The following is a 20,529-nucleotide window of genomic DNA, read 5'->3' as shown; positions in this document are numbered from 1 at the left end:
GGGATAGTATTACTGGCACGCCCATTTTTGAGTTTCGAAAGACAAACTGTAATACTCTGCAACTTCCACTAGATGTCGGCCTATACAGATTCAACAAGCCTCAGAAATATATATATAGGCCGGGTGGCGTGTGGTGGAGCCCCCCCCCAGAGACTAAGGGGGGTTGAGCTGGGGGCTGAGCTGCTTAAGCCAGAGGGAGGCTTGACCGCCCTAGGGCCGTAGCAGGCAATGGCCCACCTGGGACCAGACCGATGGCCCCACGATATCAAGGGCACAGGCAGTTTTCAGGGTGCTGGCGGGCTGAAAAAATAACAGCCCAGCCCGGGCTGCGTGTAAGGGGCAGTCCAGACAAGGCTGCCCGGCCGTGCCTCTGGCAGTCCACCTTGTGGCCAGCAAGGCGGGTCCTTCATGAAAGTTCTCCTGGGCTTCGTATGCCAGGTGCAGCATGGGAAGTGAAGAGAGGCAAAGTCTGCTGCATGCAGTAAGGTGGAGCAGTGAATACAATTACCGGGCTACTTGGGTGAAGCAGCAGGAGTAGGAAGTCCCGGGGTGCTCTGCTGGGCAGCCCAGGTAACGTACAGTCCCGGGCTGTTGAACGAGCAGCCCAGGTTTAGATTCAAGGTGCCCCCTGATACATTACTCAGGGGGCAAGCCAGATGCCCCAACAATGCCACGGACGCACAGTGTGAAAGAGGCAGAGTTCCGTTGTCATGGGGATGACGGCTGAAATCAAAATGGCCAAGGGAGCGCAGCGGTGGAAGCGGCAGTGTCCCCACAGCACAGGGGACACTGCCTGAAATAAAGATGTTGGCGTGGGCTGCGCTGAGATGGGGCCAGTGAGAGCAGGGATACAGTATAGCCCTCAGCCCTCCACATAAGGTGGGGTGTGCTGATCTCACAATAGAAAAAGATAGGAAGGATAGAAATATCACCCTGTCCTTGGGAGCATGTGTCCCCATAAGGGAAATAATAGAAAATAAAAAGAGAAGTCCAAGGGGCTCCCAGCAACACTGCACAGAGAGTGCTGTGTGCTGCAAAAGCCAATGAAAGATGCCACAAAACGTGGAGGATAGTATGAAAGTATGAAAAAGGTATGAAAACAAATATAAAAGGATTCCCAAGATATGGTAAAAGAATGAGTGTGTGTGGAAAAAGGTTCCCACTCACTCAGGAGAACTGACAAAAATCCAGTAAGTCCAGCAAAAAAGGCTGACGGACTCATGTGAAGGGGATTTCACATAACAATGAAAATCTACCTAAAAATTACTCGTTCTGCTGTGCCTGTAATTTCTAATACATGGTGCCTCAGGTTTAAGACTCATTCAGTAAACAAGCATTGGCAATAGCAATAGTTTGGGATTTTGAGTAAACATGGGGAAAGCATTTTTTGAGGCACTGCCGTAATAGTACTAATCGGTCATTAAACTTAGCAGCTGAAAAATGTTGCAAGTACCTAGGCTTATATTAGCAGTGTCTGGCAAATGTCTATCTAATACCTATACACAAGTCCAAACTGTTGCCTTGGACAATGCTGTTTTTAACAGGACTGAATTGAAGGACATGGAGAGTGCTTATAACTAAAGCGGCTGAAGACTGACCTGGTTAAAACAGCTTTATTACAACAGGAGCACGTTTACAGCGCCAATTAAACCATTAACTATCAGAAGACTGCTGTCAGGCCCCCTTTTTTCTTAAAGGGCTTTAGTAGAACAGACCTCTTGTGGCTATGGATGTGTGCTTGGGTTGTGGTGAGTGATTAACCGTAAACTGTAATGTCCTTAATGCAGTTTCCCTAAATAGCAAACCAGACCCTTCCCAATATATGATGGAGGGGAGTGTCTGGAATCCAGAGGTGGGTGGTGGGGTTGAGGTCATTAGTAGCATAGCACCCTTAATGGCAGGCAACTCACATAAGTGGAAAAAGATTTTCCTTTAGACAATTCTCCAGCAAGAAGAAAGTAGTTAAACCTTCTTTTTAACCTAGTGCTTTCAATATTAGATTTATAAATACCCCACAAAAAAAAGAATATAAACAAATAAGACAAAAGATCTGTAAATATCCTAGGAAGATTTGAGTATGGTAAGGATTAGGTATTTAAATAGGGACAGAAAGTCAGGATAGGTCGGAGAGAACACTGGACGCTAGTAGAGCACACGCCAATGGAAGAGTAGGTCAAATTATGGACTCTTAACAGTACTATCGTTGTTTTTTTTTATCCATATAGTCTTTCTGAAAAGACTGAGTTTTTATCTCATTACACGAGTACCCCCGACTAAGGTTTTAGGCAGCTAGGATGATGGCTGCTTGGGTCCTTGTCCTTGGACAGATAATCCGAGAAGCAGAACATGCAGAATCTGCACAGAACAGGCTCTCCGGCAATGTCTTCCACTTCCATGCAGTTTGCCAACCAGGTGTTCTCAAAGCAGGACTCTGTACTGCTTCACTAATCGCAGCGCTGGATAGATACTTCCCCCAAAGGAATGGGTCAGGTGTTGTCGGGAGAAGGCCAGCCAGATTGCCCTCATTGTTGTAAATAGACTGCCAAGCAGAAGAGATTTTTGTAAGGGAAGATAAGAGCTTAAAATCAACAATTGAACTAGTACCTTAGGTTAAGAAGACTTTTAAAGGACTTAGGCAGAGCTGTATGATTGCCCCCTGACTGTTCAATCTTTATACATCAGATCTGGGTAATTTTGTATTGCATTTAGCCTTTGTCTCCCCAGAAATTGGTACCTTAAAGGTATACTGGCTTGTCTATGCTGACGATTCGTGTTAGTTGATCACACTCAATTAAAAAAGGCTCTTGAAGGGCATTAATAACTATTCTAAAGGAAATGTGTTGATCAGGGTAAAACAAACAAATATTGACCGATTTTCAAGAAATCAGAAAAAAACGTATGCTTTTACTTTTTTTTAAATGTATTCATAACGCGTAAAATGACGAACAATCGTATAGCGGCACACACAGTGTCAGACAAGAGATGAGCACAAAGTACCCAGAAATTAGAACAGATGGAGGGCTGGGGAGAAGAGATTGTTAAATCCAGAGTCACATTATCAAAAAGCAACGTTTTCAGAGCTTTACGAAACTTATAGATAGTTTCCAGGGTCTTAATTTCTCTGGGAATGCTGTTCCAGAGCCGAGAGCCATATACTTGGAATATTGGAGCATTGCTAACTCTGTGATAACACCCATTAGTGGAATTACCTATATTGGGGGTAAAATTGACATGTCGCCAAGTAAGCAGTTTCTAATAATTAGGTTAAATAATAGGGCTAAACAATTTGCAGCAGAGATGAAGTGAATTAAGGGAAAATATGCCAGATTCTCTGTAATACCACTCATAGAGAATTATCACCTTAAGGTTATTCCAACTCTTTTATATGGTTTAGAGACCAGTCACCTAGCAAGAAATGTATTTTGGAACAAAATAGAAGCCATAGTATGGAAAATGCTTCTTGGCTTGCCGAATCGTCTACCGGTAGTGGTACTAAGGTATGAATTAGGCTTAGTATCTATTTGTGCTTGGTTCAAATGGAAAATATTCTATTTTTTTAGGAATTTATTGGAGCCATCACTGAATTCAGTATTATTAGATTTGACTTTTTGCTGTGATTATTCTAGATAACATTGATATGTCAAAAGGCAATTTAAAAGGTAATCCATGCCATGTAAAGACACAATTATTTGGTGAAGACTGAATAGAGATGATTAACAAAATGTGAATTTATAAGCTATATAGCAGTCTCTGTTATAAACCCCTAGGTGTTCTTCCAATGTACCTTCAAAAGATTTCTGGACAGAATAGTTTCTCTGCTTCAGATTAAATCTACTGAAGATTCTAGAAATTGTCTTTATACGCTTAAAAGTATCTAGGGCTGTTAAACTGTGTACATTGTAATAACGAGAAAGTGGTCCAAACTAGAATGCCTTTAATGTTTATTTCCCTGCTTTACAGAATAGTAGAATATTGATGTTCAGTGGTTTTGTTCATAATGAATCATGTTTGCATAAGGAGGAATTGGGGGTAATATTTATGAATGAGCATGAGAAACCTCTCACTATTGCTGTATTGAAATTCTTGAATCAAATTGGATTAACCTACTCTGGTGAATAGAAAATGTGCTGAATTTGTAATGGTAGTTATGTGTTTGGATATTTATGAAGGATGAATGTTTTTATAATTCTTTTCTTAGCAATGATTTCAATTGTTTTATTACAGATATGAAATTAATCTATACTTTATTTTGTTTTTGTTTGGATATAATTGTGTATACTGTGTTTGTGTTTTGTGTAAGTTTAATTGATAAACCAATTCACAATAAAAAAAGAATATAAAAAAAGAATAATTAAGACAGGGTCTGCTACCTTTGGCTCTACAGATGTCTTGGAATACACCTCCCATCATCCCTAGAAATCATAGCCAATGGCCAGAGATCATGGCAAATTGATAGAGAATGCTACTAGATACTGCCCTTAGAAACCTTGAAAAGAATTCATTTTCTGAAAAGCAACATTCATTTGTGGCCTTGTTTCAAGGGTGTTTCAAGATAAGAAAAAAAAGGAGAGCTAAGCATCCAGTAGAGTAAACCATTCTACTGAAAATGTCGAGAGGAAGACTGCTCTGAGACACTTGATCCTTTGGATTATCACGCATTGCTAACAAGCCATGATTCAGTTAAGGAGTAGAGGAACACTAATGATTATTTTGTATCTTTATTTCTAGCAGATTTCTGATGTAAGAGAAGAGATCCATTACCTTTACACCGGGAAGTTAAGATGGGAGTTAAGACACGCTGAAATGCTATAACCCGCCGAAGACCGGATACCTAGGGACGTCTCTGGGGCCAGCAGCTCCTGTAGATTTTCGACTTGTGAGGACATGGCAGGTCTTTATCCCTCTTTTTGCACAGTTGACAAAGCAAAAGGCATTTGACGGTTTTCATGGCATCAAATGTATGTGTCCCTCTTGAATCTTTTACCGCCATGTAAATATTAAAAGAATGGGTCTGCCCCTTGATCCTAGGAAAACCCATACGTATAGTTTCTGAGCGTATGCTTTTCAAATGGTGCAGGGATTCCCAAGCACAGGGAGCAGAGGTGTACACTGATCTCATTCCATCCAGAATTGGGCAGCAATGAGCGTCCTCGGGCAGGATTACAACAGGAACTCTATTTGGTGTTACCTGAAGGGTAAAAGGTGATGTGGCGAAAGATCTACTCATACTTCCTTCTGGATCGTGCCATGTTTTTCACTGTGAAATGTGGCACTATTATTTGAAAGCCTTGGAGATGAGAGGATAGAGGGATCAAGATATTCAGTTGCAGTTAGGAGAAATGTCTCCAGGTCTAATCTGTCCAGGGATTTCACCCAAGTAATGACCATGCGATATAACGAGGATCCCAAACAGGGTGACATGTTTGTGAAAGCCTTGTCCCACAGACCTGCAGTAACAGCTACTGAGTCCATGTCTGCTAGATATACACTGTACCTATTCCACCCCCTTTTGGCACGTTGCTTTCCTAATTAATGTCTGGAGGCGTGCTTTCCAGCCCGTGCCGGACTTTCCTGCGTCAACCATTTTCTTCCACCCCTTGCTGCATCCAATGCATGCCCTTTTCTGTATCTTTTCCACATGCCGGGATTGCAAAATGGAACCTCTCTGTCCCGCAGTAGGACATGTACCCTGCAGGGCTACCGTACTACCTCCACAACCCTCCCAACTCCTAAAGGTTCACCATAGAAACACATATTTATTCATTAGTGCCTTGGGTCCTCATGTATCAATTGGAAGTGAACTGTCAGCCCACGCTTTTCGTTGCTTCCTTGTGGGCCTCATTACGAGTCCGGCGGTAGCCGTGCGGGAAAAACCAGCAGGCTGCCACCGGACCCGGAATGAATTACCGCCTCCGTGATTGCCGGAATCACCGGGGCATTACAACCCCAGTGACCCGGTAATTCCGGAGGCGTAATTCTGTTAATCCCCATTCCCATGGAGTCCCATGGGGATGGGGACAATGGAAACACTGGCACCGTAAATTGTACAACATGGATCTTGGAACTGGGATAATGAGGTAAGGGACCAGTCCTGATACTCCCCTCATCAACATAAGCTACTTTTTGTAGTAATAAATCTTTATGTCGAAGGTTAAAACCATCATAAAAGAACCTTAATACAATACAGGCTAAAACAATTATACAACGAAAAAGAAATAAAAATAACAATAATAAAACCTATAAAAATCGATAAAGATAGAACATGATGATGCTGACAGCAATCATCAACCAATGAGAGGCCTCTTTCGATGAAGGAACATACAGCGAAGGCAGCTTGCTTGTCTGGAACAGATCACAGGTATTCCCTAGCATAGACTATTGTTCTACAGTTTTTCTTTTTCAGTAGCAGAGTTAATGGCCTTGTCCTAAGGGCATGTGATAATGGACAGAAGAATAGAACATGGGTGAGATCACCCGGAGAGCAGTTATCCCAAGGACAGAGGGCACTCATGTGATGGCCATTTGCATCTGTGCGTCGGCTCAGCACAATGGATATGGGTAAATAGTTGGCCCTGAGGCTGCGCAAAACACCCCTCACACACAGACTCGAAGACCATCACCCATAGTTGGCGTTTGCCTGATGGCAATCAAGTGGGAAACAATAAGAGACTGATTTCTACCGTAGCTCAGTGCTATAGCGCAGGAACCTTTTATGTGCCAAAAATCTCGAACAAACCAAAATTACATTCCTTTGATAAGACTCATGCTAGAGATAGGGATGCTTGGAATATGAGGACCCCAGGCATCCCATTCACCTTCCTTAGTATTTTGGTTGGCAGGCTGAGTGCCACCTCACACCTCACTCTAGCATGCTCAGGAGCTGTAATCAGTAGAGAGTTGGGCTTTGGCCATTCGGGGCAATACCCTTTTGGGCAGCGAAACATTGTCTGGCAGGCGCGCATCAGGAGATCGGACCGGGGGCCAGAATCCCATGTCATTTAGCACAGAACTCTATCCCAGAGTGTCCCACAGGCCTCAAACTCTGTCCACACATTGCACACAGTCAGAAACCAAAATTAAATCTCCCTCCTCCCCCACAAGTCACCATTCACCTGATGCTGAAGCAGCTACTTAACTTTGGCTTCAGAGGGATTCTGCAACGCTTCAGGGGGTTCTTCCTAATGAAACGAGGGGCAGGAAAGATCAAGGTGGAGTGTGGATTCTTCAAAGTGGCCCAAGCGTGCTTGGCCGAAAGGGGGATCGTCTGCTGCTGGAAGGCGAAGGGAGGCAGCTGACAGTGAAACAAAGGGGCTTCGCAGGGCGTAGGATGATTCCATGTGTTAATATCCCCGCAAAAAGACAAGAATAGCACCGGAATTTTGTGGTGATATTAACCCATTGAACTTGCGGGGGACACCTACGCAAGCCCCATATTATTTTAAAGAGAGCGGGGGACACCCACGCAACCCTTACCCCAAAAATTATCCCCACTAATAATATGCCTGTGGCCTTTCCCGACGACCATATATATGGCGATATTATTGTTGGGGATAATATTACCTGATACCGATATGATGAACAGTCCAGTAACACAGGATTCTCACATTTCCAGTCTCAAATTTGGCCCTTTGATTTTTTTATATTCTTTATTTATTTGTTTATACCACGCCAGAATCCAGCGGGCGTCGAGGCGCCAAAAAAACACGCAAGAGACACCCATAAAAAGACAGGACAATTGACTTGGACTTTGCTACAAAATGATCTCTGCCCAGTCTCCTTGGAAGACCTTGTGCAGCAGCTGCATTATGAAATCAGGTTTCCTAAACACCCAGATTTCTTTGTAAGCCTCAGATTTGATAGTGGCCGGGAGATCATTCCAGGGGGTGGATCTGGACGCCTCATGGTTTTTGCCACCCAATTACATTTTCTTTGAAAACTGCAAGAATTGTCATGAAACAGTTAGATGATAAGGGATCTGGCTTGCTGGTATCTCTTAAAATGATATCTGAAGAAAACTGGAACTTTGTTCCAAATGTGCCCGGAATGACGCAGAGCTATTGTGAGCAGAGGCTGAAAGCTAATCAAGGGAAGAAAGCGCTGGTGTGAGATGGTCACAGGGCTGAAGGTCAAGAGGTAGTCTGGCGGCCATGTTTGCAGGATCTGTAGCCGCTGGATTAAGTTTTTGGAAGCGTGAGTAGCTTGTAATTTCAATAGAGAGACAAGACCATTGCAGATGGAAGACTTCATACAGGGCAATTTAAGAAGGGAAGGGACAAGCATTTTGGAATGTATTTGGCTTGCTGTTCTTTGGCTTTAGGATGAATACAAAACTTTGACAGGTGTGTCTCCTAGAAAGTTGGTAGAGCAGCCCCAATAACACACTGAATTTAAGATTCTAATGCTGGTTCCTTGGGTTATTTTTGAGAATACGCAGCCCCATGCACTAATTCTTCATATAACCATTGAAGAATGGCTTTCTCGCGAGATACCTCGAAGCCTACTTTAATGCCCCGGGCTGCTATATCAACTTTTTGATAAAATTAAATTCAAGTCTCATGGCTTTAACGGGATGGCAAGGCACGATCTAAAGGAGCATTGTAGTGGATTGGCCTATAGGAAACTGCAAACAAGCAAGTGCTTCCAAGAGACTGGAATGGCTGGGGTAAGGGCAGCCACAACTCACCACATCACTGGTTGACCTTTCATGGGCAATAGGCAGTACAGAAATATTTCGGGTGCCCAATAGGCTTGTCTGCACCCTGTGCTAGATGTATATACTTGAGACACATGTCAGGAGTCCCCAGAGGCACCCGCATCTTTACCTGAAACATGCATCCCCTACCTGACACCAGACGGCAGGGACATGGTCATTAGGTCGTCCGATGGGATGGTGTTACCGCAGGGGCTGCTGGTAGGGATCGGTCCAGGGCGGATTATAGTAACTTTGACCTCTTCCCACTTCTCCGGGAACTGGGAATAAACATGAACAAAAAGACAATGAGACATTCTTTGGGGAGTGCAGACGCTACATGCATTTGAAATTAAATCTCAAAACACTGCATTGTGGGAAAGTTACTTACTTGTAATACTGGTTTGTCAGCATGGGGATCACGTGGGTGCGACGGTTGCATTTATTATAAGGAAGACCTTTAAAAAGGCTCGAAAGACAAGACGAGGAAGGGGAATTCAAGGCGGATGATGGTCGCACACAAGACAGGGAGGTGGTTTGCACTCTTGAGACATTAATAGCTTGTGTAGTTTAAGGGAGTGAGGGCTGAGTGGGAACTTGATAATATGAATGTTGGGTGCTACAGGTTTTCACATCTTCCATAAAAAGGCTGCTTTTCAGCTAGACACTTCTGTCTCAACCCAAGATGGACGGGAAGGTCTGAATTTCTGATTGGTTCGAGACTTTTAGCTGGGCAGTATAGAACATCGCTGAAGGTTCTAGAACTGCCTTCCGTTAGAAATCATCTAGGGAACAGGTCTCTTTTCTCCCAAGCTCTGGTCTGGACCCTTCTGCAGGCCTTCGTGACCTGAAGAAGGGGTCAGGTGATGCTGAGAACCTCTTTGGGACATGATCATTAGAACTGGTGGGAAATCAATAACTGATTAGAAAACGGAATTGCCAATATGTAGTTAGCAAATCCTGTGGTTTGGTAGAACAATTGGCTTGACCTAGTATGGGTACTTTCACCTTGAATTGTAAATAGTTTTTGGTGTTTCATGCCAAGAAAAGAAAAAAGCTGTTTGAGAGAGCTCATGCGCGTCGGCATCGTTAACAAGTTACAATGAATGTCACCGGGCGCGTGATCTTCAGTATCATTACTTGGAGCTCTTGGAATAACATTTCTTGTGAACGAGGGTAGAAGGTTTCAGGCGTGTGTGTGCGCGGTGAGGCAAGGGTTTCCTAGTACACACATGTGTGGATATCTTGCGAGCACGCGAGCTAAGCATCAACGCCGGGCTTGGAGGGAACATATTAAGGAAGTGCGACTTATTGACAGAGCTCCTTCTCTCTACGTTTCCCTGCAAAAGGATAGTTTGAGATCAGTCTTGGAATCTCTTAAGACGAATCGTCAGAATCGGCCCTGTGGACGGATTCTGAGAGGCCCCCCTATTCTGATGAATAGGAACCAACACCATCACCTGACGTACTATATCTGGGTAGTGTGACTGAACAGCAAGGCTTCAACTTAGGAGGGCATGAGAGTGGGAAAGGGTTCAACTAAGCACACACAGAGTACTCTTAATAATACAAGTAAGAAAGAACTTATACAAATACAGTTATTTATGTAGGCCTTAGACAGCCCTTCGCAATTAAAGACCACATGTAAGTAACTCACTAAAACTTCACTATTAATATATATACACTTTCCTTTGGGTGCTCTGCTAACTTCACTTTTTGACACAGACATACTTTTCAATGTACTGTGGAGCAGCAAGGTAAGTGAATAAACAGATAGAACTAGGTAAGAAATCAAGACTTTAAGAACTAATAGATATATATATGAAAGAAGATAGCAAACACCCTACTAAACCTTCGAACTAAGGGTCTAAAGGAGAAAATGGTGGAAGGCGGCCCTTGTGACAAGAAAAACAAAACTGATCATGCAAGGCCCCTCTTCATGGTGGAGAGAGAGCGGCAACTTCAGAGAAAAGCTTCTTGTTCCATAAGCTTAGGATCGACGGAGCCCCAACGCTTAACTCAGGTTGGCGACCATTGCAGGGAAGTAGCTCCGGAGGATGTTTAGCTAGCACACAGGATGGTTTCAGGTCTGTTACAAGCTCTTCCAGCTGCTGGAGCTTCGCTGGGCAAGTAAAGAAAGGGCTACTGGCGATCTTCCTGCGATGTGTTCTGGGTCTTTAGCAAGATAATCTCCTTTGTGGGAGTAACAATGATCTGAAGAGCATCTGAAAGGGGTCCTCCTTTTATCTAGTATTCTGACTGGAGTTGCCCCCAGCCCACCAATGGCAAAGATCTGCACCATTCAAACTGGCAGGGGATGTCCAATCCTTACAGCCTTTGTCCAACAACAGATATCTGGCATGGATGTGGACTGGGCCCAGGCAGACCGAGCCCTGACATCAGGCCACACACGCACAATGATCACCTCTTTGTCCCGGCAAAGGGATTACTACATATGGAAATGCCAGTCACACCAGGCGAGGAAAAAGGTCAAAAGACTGGACAGCCAAAGAACAGGCAAAAACCCTGTGGCACCGCCATTTTAGAGTATATGGTTTTACTCTATATGGCATTAAGTGGTAAAATACTAAAAAAGGTATCTGTACCAACAGCCCATCTTCGACACATCATGCAAGTAGCCAGAAAGTTGCTGAAAAGAGTTTACAGAGATACAAAGTGTCCCAACCACACTTCATGCAAGTTGACGTGTTCCAGAAAAATAAACAAAGAACTTGATTGTGAAGAACAGAGCACTCGTGCACTGATAGCCATAGGGACTGGTCAGTGCCCCCAAAACAGATGCACTTAGCAAGGTAAGTGGAGGACATAAGTGGAGCACTTAGCTCCAAAATGTGGGGAAAGGTAAAAACAATAGTAAAACGAAGGCAGCCCCTGAGGAAAATCTCTCATCGGAACTTAGCGGAACTCGATACAAGAAATTAATTGAAAGGTTACCCTAGGGTGAGAAAAGTACAGCATTTTCAGAACAATAAATACTAAGCATGGGTTCATCACCCCATAGGACATTTAATGAGAATTCAGAGCTAATGGTCAAAAGTAAAAGACTAACCCCAAGAAAAGGAAGAAGCGTTCTAGAGTGTAATCAGAGGTAGTCCAGTACAGTAGAGAACTGGGGTGAGAGAGACTGAAGGGAAGACATTCAAGGCTGGTAATGAAAAGTGTTCTTTCTCTTTGCAGGTCTTGCACAGGATTCCAGTGAGAACTTGATCCTTATTATTTGATCAAATTCCCCTTTCCCTTGGGAGCATAGGGGACATAGCTGGACTAAAAAGTATCTTTAGATTGTGTGCTTTGAGAAACCTGAGGGTATCCTCACTCCTATTCCCATTGGATCCTCTTCTCAGGTGGCCAGGGAAAGGCCATCGCTTTTGGATCCTGATCCTAGGAGTGGAGATGCGAGGAAGGATCACCTGGGTGCAGCGTCCTTGGGGACTGAGAGGATATCTGGAGGCGATACATGGTATCCCCCTTTTCTTTATGAGAACAAACTTCATTCTCCCCCGGCCCTTCCCCTCATTTCCCCACATTCAGACCATTACAACACTGGGACGAGGAAGAGGCTGCTAGGAGTAGTGCACACTAACATGTCAATTCACCACTCGAGTACTGGGACGAGGAAGAGGTCTGCAGACTATTGTAAGGGTCATGCATGTCTAACATTACATGTGTTCTCATGTTGCTTGATCACTCTTCTGCCTTTGATACTGTCAACCATACCATCCTGCTCAACCATCTCCATGATAACCTGGGTATCACTGGTCAGGCTCTGGCGTAGCTGACCTCTTTCCTCTCCAATCGAACCTCCCAGGTCCAACTGGGGTCTTTCCTCTCTGACATCTTTTTCTCTACCTGTGGTGTCCCCCAGGGATCTAACCTCTCTCCCTGGCTGTTCAACCAGTATCTGGCACTTCTCGCCCGCCGCATCGCCACTCGCTGCCCCAACTTTCAGTGCTATGCGGATGATACCCAGCTCATTTTCAGGCTACCCTCGGCCCCCTCTTCTCCTTCCCTCATCTCTGACTGACTTTCTGCTATCCAGGAATGGTGTGCCGCCAACGACCTCTGCCTTAATGCCAGTGAGACTGATATTCTACTCATCGGCACACCCACTGCCTCCTTCCCTGCAGCTCTCTGGCCAGCCTCTCTGGGCCCTCTTCCTGCTCCTACCTGCAAGGCAAAAAACCTTGGGGTCATCTTCGACTCCACACTCTCCTTCTCTCCTCACATATCCGACGTCTCTAAGAAGTCACACTACCAGCTACACCTCCTCAGAGGTATCCTTCCTTTCCTCTCCTTCCCACAGAAGCTCACTGTCTCTAGAGCCCTGGTTCTCTCGAAGCTGGACTACTGTAACAGCCTCTATCTAAATCTGCCCGCCTCTACGCTTCGCCCTTTGCAACTCATCCAGAACAGGACTGCGAGACTTGTCCTTGGCCTCAAGCCCAGGGACCGTATCTCTCCAGGACTGAAATCCCTACACTGGCTCCCAGTGACTGCGAGGATCACGTTCAAAACCCTCTGCATTGTCCACAAGGCCGTCTGGGGCCTTGGGCCAAAATACCTTCAACTCTCTTTTCCTAAATATCTTCCTTCTCGAGCTCTTCGCTCATCCGCCTCCAACTCCCTCAGGGTCAGCAGCCGCTTCTTCAAACAACGAGTTGGGGGCAGATCTCTCTCCGCTGCAGGGGCCTCCCTCTGGAACAGCCTTCCTGCCTCCCTGAAACTTGAGGAGAACCATCTCCGGTTCCGGAAGCACCTCAAAACCTTTGCCTCCGCTTTCTCTCCCCCTCTCCCCTGCTAATACTACTGAAACTGCACTGAATCTGCAACTGGGCAACTCACCGTTCTCGGTCCTTGGCCCAGCCACTCTCCTCTGCACTGCCTCCCTGGCAACCCCTGCACTACGGGACTGTGTCTGTATCCCTACAGCCCCCCTTCCCATTATTTATCCTGTGTGCTGTATGCTAATAACCCCGTACTGCACTTTTCCCTTCCCCTCTACCCTTGCGCGATCTAAATGACACCTGGCCTAGTAGGATCGTTGTCTGTCTCCCCTTGTTCCCCCTCTGCCTCGTTGCGCCTTGAAACACTTACTTGTATAGGCACGTTACAAATGCCATATCATATCATATCATATCAGAGTGCTCCAGTAATTATGGTGAGGCAATTGGGACTGTGGACTCACATCTGCAACCTGTCAAATGGTTGCAGGTGTGTGGCCATGTATTATAAGGAATAAAATACCCCCTATCATACGTAATACGGATATTGCAAGTCTCCTCCCAGTTCTGTGACCTTGTAAAGCATCTCAGCCGTTTGTCTCTTTCCTCTATATGGTCCTCCTCCGTGACTTGTAATACCCTTAAAACATATGGCAGGGATACTTTATGTCGTATATTATATATGAAATACTTTATTTTATATTGTATTGTAGTAAATTATTGTCATGATAAAGCAAATGTGCTAGACATAAAAGAGAATGCAAATAGGTTAGCTCTAATTTAATATATATTTAGTAAATGTTTCCGGCACATCGTTTCTGTGGTCCCGCTGAGAGCTGTTTCGCAGACACCAGGATGAATCACAGCCCTTTCGCCAGGTGAGAAATCTGGAAATGGGCTGATATCTGGGATTCACACCTTGAGAACTGAACATTAACCTAATGAGCCAAGATTCTGATATTTATGAGAAGAACCACATGTTTTAATGATAAACAGAGACATTGGGCCTCATTACGAGGTTGGTGGTAACCAACTGCTGCCACTGGCGGGTTTCCGCCAGCCCTGTAACACCCAATCTGGCGCCTGACATCCCGATGCCACCGGGACATTACAAGTCCTGGCGGCGCAGGAAGTCAGGCGCCGGATTATGTACGTTCCCATTACACAACATGGGATTGAGGAGTCGGAAGCACCGGCACCGTTCGAAATGGTGCCGGTGTTTCTGTGACAACTCTGCCTACTGGGTCCGATGCACCCAGTAGGGTCAGCCCTGCCTGGCGCAGTGGCTCTGGTAGGCAGACTCATAGTATGGTGGTCCGGAAACAAGGGTGCCGATGAGTTTATCGGCACCCCTGTTTCCTGACTGCCACACTTGGAACGAGGCCCACTGTTTAATGCTTTTTTCACCAAGGAGGGCTGATGAGTAAGTGTTGTGACCTAGAAAGCTTCAGTTTGCTTTTTGGGAGGTGAAATCATACAATTATAATTCATTATGATTATAATTATAATTGTTCTTTTATAACACGCTTAATACCGGAGACCAGTTTCTGAGCGTGACAATTTGCAAGCTACTCCCTATTATTTAGAAAGTCTCTTTTACTTTCTTAAAAGAGACTTTTACTTTTATCTTCCCCCAGATCCTCCTACCCTTAACTGGAAACTACTCCACTGACTCTGACACACTGCACACAGTGTACCAAACAGTCCAAGCCTGGATGGCCTCTCACCGCCTCTGCCTTAATGACGACAAAACCAAAATTCTCTTGGCCGGTTCCTAAGTTGTTCTCAATAAGCTAGACAAGGTTTACAGAGCCTTCACCATAGATGGCATCACTATACCAGTCTCCAGGGTCGTTAAGACCTTGCCTAGATACAACCCTGTCACTAACGTGGCAGGTTCGTGCTATTGCATCCTCAGCTGCACACACCACAAAGCTAATTAAGACCAGCAGACTTTTCCTCACCACTGACAGCTGCCTCACCATCGTCCAGGCGCTTATTGCTCCAGACTTCACTACTGCAATGCCCTATTTGCAGACACCTCCACATGTTACATCAACAAACCCCAAGTCATCCAGAACAATGCACTTCCAGCTGCACTTAACATCCCCGGGCGGGAGCATAAATTGGAGGACAGATGAAAAGCTCACTGGCTCCCAAAATCGTGATCGCATCACCTTCAAACCTCTGGCAATCACCCACAAATGCCTCTACAACTCTGCCTCTATATACCTCTCCCAAAAACGCAAAAGATCGCAATCCTCAAGTCTGACATGCTCCTCTTACTCTCACCGTCTGATCAACCGAAGATTCAGACTAACGAGAGCTGGCGGGACAAGCTTCCCTGTCATCGCCACCAAGAACTGGAAATATTTACCTCTAGCTCTGAGATCAGATCAATCTTACTGGATCTTTCGCAAACACCACAAAACACTGCAATTCTCCCAGGGATCTTTGCTGGGATGATGTCTGTCATCTGACTCTTTGCACCTAACATCCGTCAACCAACCTTGTAACTAGCCCCTTGATTTCCATGGGCTTAGTGCATTTCATAAATGTATAAATAAATGGATAAACGGGGGTTTAAAACATTTTCAAAACAAAAAAAAACAGCTTGGTGAGGTTCTTTACCTTCTTCTTGAGATTTTAAAACAACGGAATGAAAGACAGATCAGACATTCCTGTTTAAGGAGTCTCACTCTGTGCCCAGGATATATTGGTACAGACCCATGTAGAGCACTGACCATCAACAAGTTTAAGATGACTTCTCAGGTCACGCGATATTTTAAGCATGTGCCAGTCTATGGAAGTTGTGTACTTTGTGGATTCCATTTTTTGGAAGCTGTTTGGCTTCATCCGTCCTTTAAAAAGTCCCAAAAAAGTACTTCATTTTATCACTGCTGATTGGCTGATGGCCTTGAAAGTGTAGTACAATTGGGTGCTGGTATGATAGGTGAAGGACTGTTTGGAAAATATCTTGATTTCCCGTGTGGCCAGTCTGCCTCTGTGAATTCCACATACTTTGGGTGGGATATTCTATGAAAGATTTATTTATTTTTAATTTATTTATTGTGCATTAGACAAACCTATTTTGACTTTTTACACATCCATCAACATATATACAACATCATAAAATATAATAAAACTTTACATCATTGGATTACATAATACTAAAAAACAAAGAAAAATGCTTTGATACATAAAAATCATAATTTAACATTACCCACTTCCAAATGAACCCCACTAAGCACTCCAAATACTAATACGGAATACCAACTACTTAGATCACCTGGCTCTGCACCCAGAACATTTCTTTGACTTTATTCGTCGGCTTTAGACTTATTCTTCTAACTTTCCATTTTTTCAGTGGTATCATATTTTATCGAGATTTTTAAGGCTCTCAAGATAGGAACTACTTCTGTTGCTAAGAATACTTCATTACGTAAAATGAGTCTTTCCCAGAACATGCAGGATTCTAAAAAGCCGATATTATGTACAAATCTACTCAGTCTGCTAACTCTTAAAGCCCAAGTACCTGGGCAATCAATCAATACATGATGGATCCAGTGCTTGATATTCAAATCACTACCCTGACAGGTATCCGTTGGATAAGATGCCCTATCCCCAACATGCTGGATCTGGGAGAATGTGTAGCCTAAGATAGGTCATTTATAATGGGTTAATACCCAGAGGTTTCTAAGCATGGGCCCGGGGATCGAACCTGTGGTGCTCCGTGTCGTCTTGCTTCCAAGGCTGTCAGTCTAGAAATACAGATACCTCTACTTTGAGACCGCAAACGCATTTTGGTGGCCGTGGACCAACCGTCTCATGCACGATACGACAGAATATAGGTTTTCGAGTTTGCCAATGAACGGCCATTTTGATGTAACAGGAATCGCCATTTTGTTTTCTAACCATTGCTCATTGCTTTCTGTTCCTATTGCTTCACAGTATATTTTCCGCTTACAATGCTCGACTGTGGAACATTGTTGTCTGTATGTGAAAAGGACAAGGCCGCAGGGCCGTGAGGATAACAAGAGTTTGCTGAAACACAAACGTAGGCAGCGCCAGGAAGAATCCCCGGCTCCCTCCCGAATGTAGCCTTGAAGCAGAGCTGCAGGGCATTTAATCATTTCACAGCTGCCAGTCAGTCTCGTTTTATGGTAGAATATGTTAGAATAATACCGCTAAAGGCTTGAATTATGCTGTTCTAACGGCCCCCCTTGGCTGAGCCCGCTAGAGCATGTCGGCTCTCAGGACGCGAATAGCACCTGATAGATAGCAAGGTCCGGAATGCAACTCACCCCTCCCCCGTATGTAGTTTGCTTCCAAGAACAGAAGCGCTGTGTTCTATTCAATAACCAAAAGATGCCTTCGCACTCACAAATTACAAATTGTTACTAGAATAGATGTTTGAAGGTGTCATAGTGGTCGGAGATGTCCATCATCCCACCAAGTTCAAAGAAACCCAATAAAGGGGGGGTGTTAAACATGTCATAGCTGATTGTTTGATATGCATTTTGTATATATGTAACTGATGTACGTAATTCACTCTCTTGCGTCCCTCGAGGTCTAGAGATACACGTCGCGGGGCCTGAGACCGAGTTGGCCAACTGAGACTTTTGCTTTGCAATAAAACCCTAGCTTTGGGAATACAACCTCGTGTCTGGCGTCTCTATCGTGTGTGGTGACCCGCCTTGCTTCCATAGACAACAGGGTCCCCTAGAGGCCCCTTTCAAGGCGAGCAAGTTGCTCCCGAGCTATCCTCCCAAGACAAAAGAATGAAAGGAGAGTATATGGAATCTTTATGCATAAGGGTCATGAGAGAAAATCCCTAATCTGATGCTGCAGACTTCCACAAATCAATAACATGTAAGGAAATGAGGATATTGACATTTACCTGTGCCTCGTAGCGGATCACAACATCGTACTCCATTGAAAAGGGGACGTTGCTGATCTGGAATTCCAAAGCTCCTCCTTCAGGGACCTTGGCAAATCCGACACCGGTCCACGTCGCCGGACGGCCTGCAGGGTGTTCCCTCTCCACCACCGTGCAGCCCTGGTGGAGGGACGAGGAAGAGAAAAAGTCACTGGACGTAACAAGACATCCCACACAGGCAGAAGTGAAAGGGTGGGGGGGGGATGCTGAAACAAATGTTTTCCCCATATAATTATCATTGCCTTGTATGATCTCTAAAATGGAAGAATTAAGGGCCTCATTACGACCCAGGCGGTAAGTTACCGCCTGGGTCGTACCTTTACCACCATGGCGTAAACTATGTTTACGCCATGGTGGTTGGCGGACTTACCGCCCCATTCCGAGGTCGGCGGGGCGGTAAGTCCCCAATCCCCATTTACCCTTCCCCATTCCCATTTTTGCCCCATAGGGCATAATGGGAGTGGGGAAGGCGTTAATTACGGCACCGTAAATTACGGTGGCGTAATTAACAACATGGTCCCTTAGCGCCATGGATTTTAACACCTGCTAAAAGCAGGTGTTAAATCCGCCATGGCGCTAAGGGACCTCGGAATCAGGCGGTAAGGGTCGGCGCTGTTTACGCTGCCGTAAACCCCTTACCGCCTGAGTCGTAATGAGGCCCTAAGTCTTTATAGTTTGCACCTCCTGATGCTATCCTTCGCCTGGGTGAGCCACACTCCTTGTCCTCGCCAACATTAGCGCATGACTGCCATCCCGCAGTATACTGGGCGAAACATCATCACGGTTCCTCCAAACTCCCCGACCCATGAAGCCTTTCTGCGCTCACATTACCTGACGTAGCAGTGCTGACTCCGCCTCATAGGTGTAGTGGTCCAGATTAATGTGGTAGTAGCCGGCTTTCACTTGGCTGCACTGCCTGCTGACCATGTTGCTGCGGCACCTGCACTGGCCGCTCTCAATGGCACACCTAGAAGGAGGGGGAGGAGCAAGAGCAACAATCAACAAGACCCATCAATCATGTATGTTTAGAAAGTGGCATGTATCAGCTGTGGACTGGCCAGCAGTGACACCATCAGAGCAAGCATAAGAAGAGGTTTGACTCTAGGCTGAGGAATATTTAGGAAACCATCAATCATGTGGGTCTTTAAAGTGCTATTCATCGGAGGTGGACTGGCCATTGGTGACGCCATCAGAGCAAGACTGGACTGGTGTGGCTCTGGGCAGGGTATATTTGGGAACCCATCCATCATATAGGACTTTAAAGTGCCATTTATCAGAGGTGGACTGGGTATTGGTGAAGCCATCAGAGCAAGCTTAGGACTGGTGAGGGTCACAGGCATATTTGACCCCTCGCTACACTACCCATTTCGACTGGGAAACCTGTGTAGAAGTTGCAGATTTATGTGACCAATTCTTAAGGGGATTCTGGGACAGGTTGAGGATCTTTAGAAAGACACATTTTTAACTAATGGTGCTTTTCATAAACCAATTGTTCTCTTATAGCAGCTGCTAAAAAGAAGTTCCCCCGCAGCTATAACACCATGTAAGAGTTACTAATATGCATTTTAGGGACATCGGTATGAATGTCCTGTTTCATTGATACATACAATTTTAATCTCACCATTGACAGCCATGTAACAATACATCCACCCTGACGAGCTCATTTAGGTGCCTCATGCCCACATTTTATTTCCCCCTCCCCGCACCCCTCCAACATTACCTCCTTCCAGGTTAATTAGAATCAATTTTACTCAGTGTGTTGTACTGTAATCATATAAACGAGATACTCCCTGAGAGTGACGGTTAACATAAAAGCCTGGTTTCCAAAATCAGCCCTCCGTGAGGTGTGGGGGATTTTGTGAGGCCACCCTATTATGGTGAACAGGGAAGGCACGGGGAGTTTAGCTAAACCCAATCAAGGTAGGTAGCAGAGTGGCAAGGCTTAATCTCTGGAAGGGAGTGAGAGGGGTGTAGGGCTGCAATGAGTCCACACAGAGCAACAACAATACTTCCAGTTAGACAGATAAGTATAAACATACACAGTGATGTATTAGGCCTTTATTAAGCAGGTAAACCCGCTAGTCAAATAATGTCGCACCAACCCTCATAACGCTTATAAAACACATTCACCCATAGGAGAAATAGAACAGCATTTGATT

At 45.0% G+C, this 20,529-nt stretch overlaps 1 protein-coding gene across 2 annotated transcripts in view; it reads right to left on the bottom strand.

Moving 5' to 3' along the window:
• LOC138566226 (laminin subunit beta-2-like) overlaps window positions 1–20,529 on the bottom strand; it is a 594,957-nt gene that overhangs the window by 281,490 nt on the left and 292,938 nt on the right. For both annotated transcript variants that reach the window (XM_069643287.1, XM_069643286.1), the window contains 3 exons: window positions 19,202–19,337; window positions 18,332–18,490; window positions 8,843–8,970 (listed from right to left, as the gene is read on the bottom strand). In XM_069643287.1, coding sequence (XP_069499388.1) covers window positions 8,843–8,970; window positions 18,332–18,490; window positions 19,202–19,337 — 423 coding nt within the window. The remainder of the gene's footprint in view (window positions 1–8,842; window positions 8,971–18,331; window positions 18,491–19,201; window positions 19,338–20,529) is intronic.

This window comes from Ambystoma mexicanum, chromosome 2p, assembly GCF_040938575.1.
Source record: "Ambystoma mexicanum isolate Mex_15411 chromosome 2p, UKY_AmexF1_1, whole genome shotgun sequence".
Taxonomy (NCBI): Eukaryota; Metazoa; Chordata; class Amphibia; order Caudata; family Ambystomatidae; genus Ambystoma; species Ambystoma mexicanum.
The sequence above is the reverse complement of the archived record's forward strand: the minus strand, read 5'-3'. Positions and strand labels throughout refer to the sequence as shown.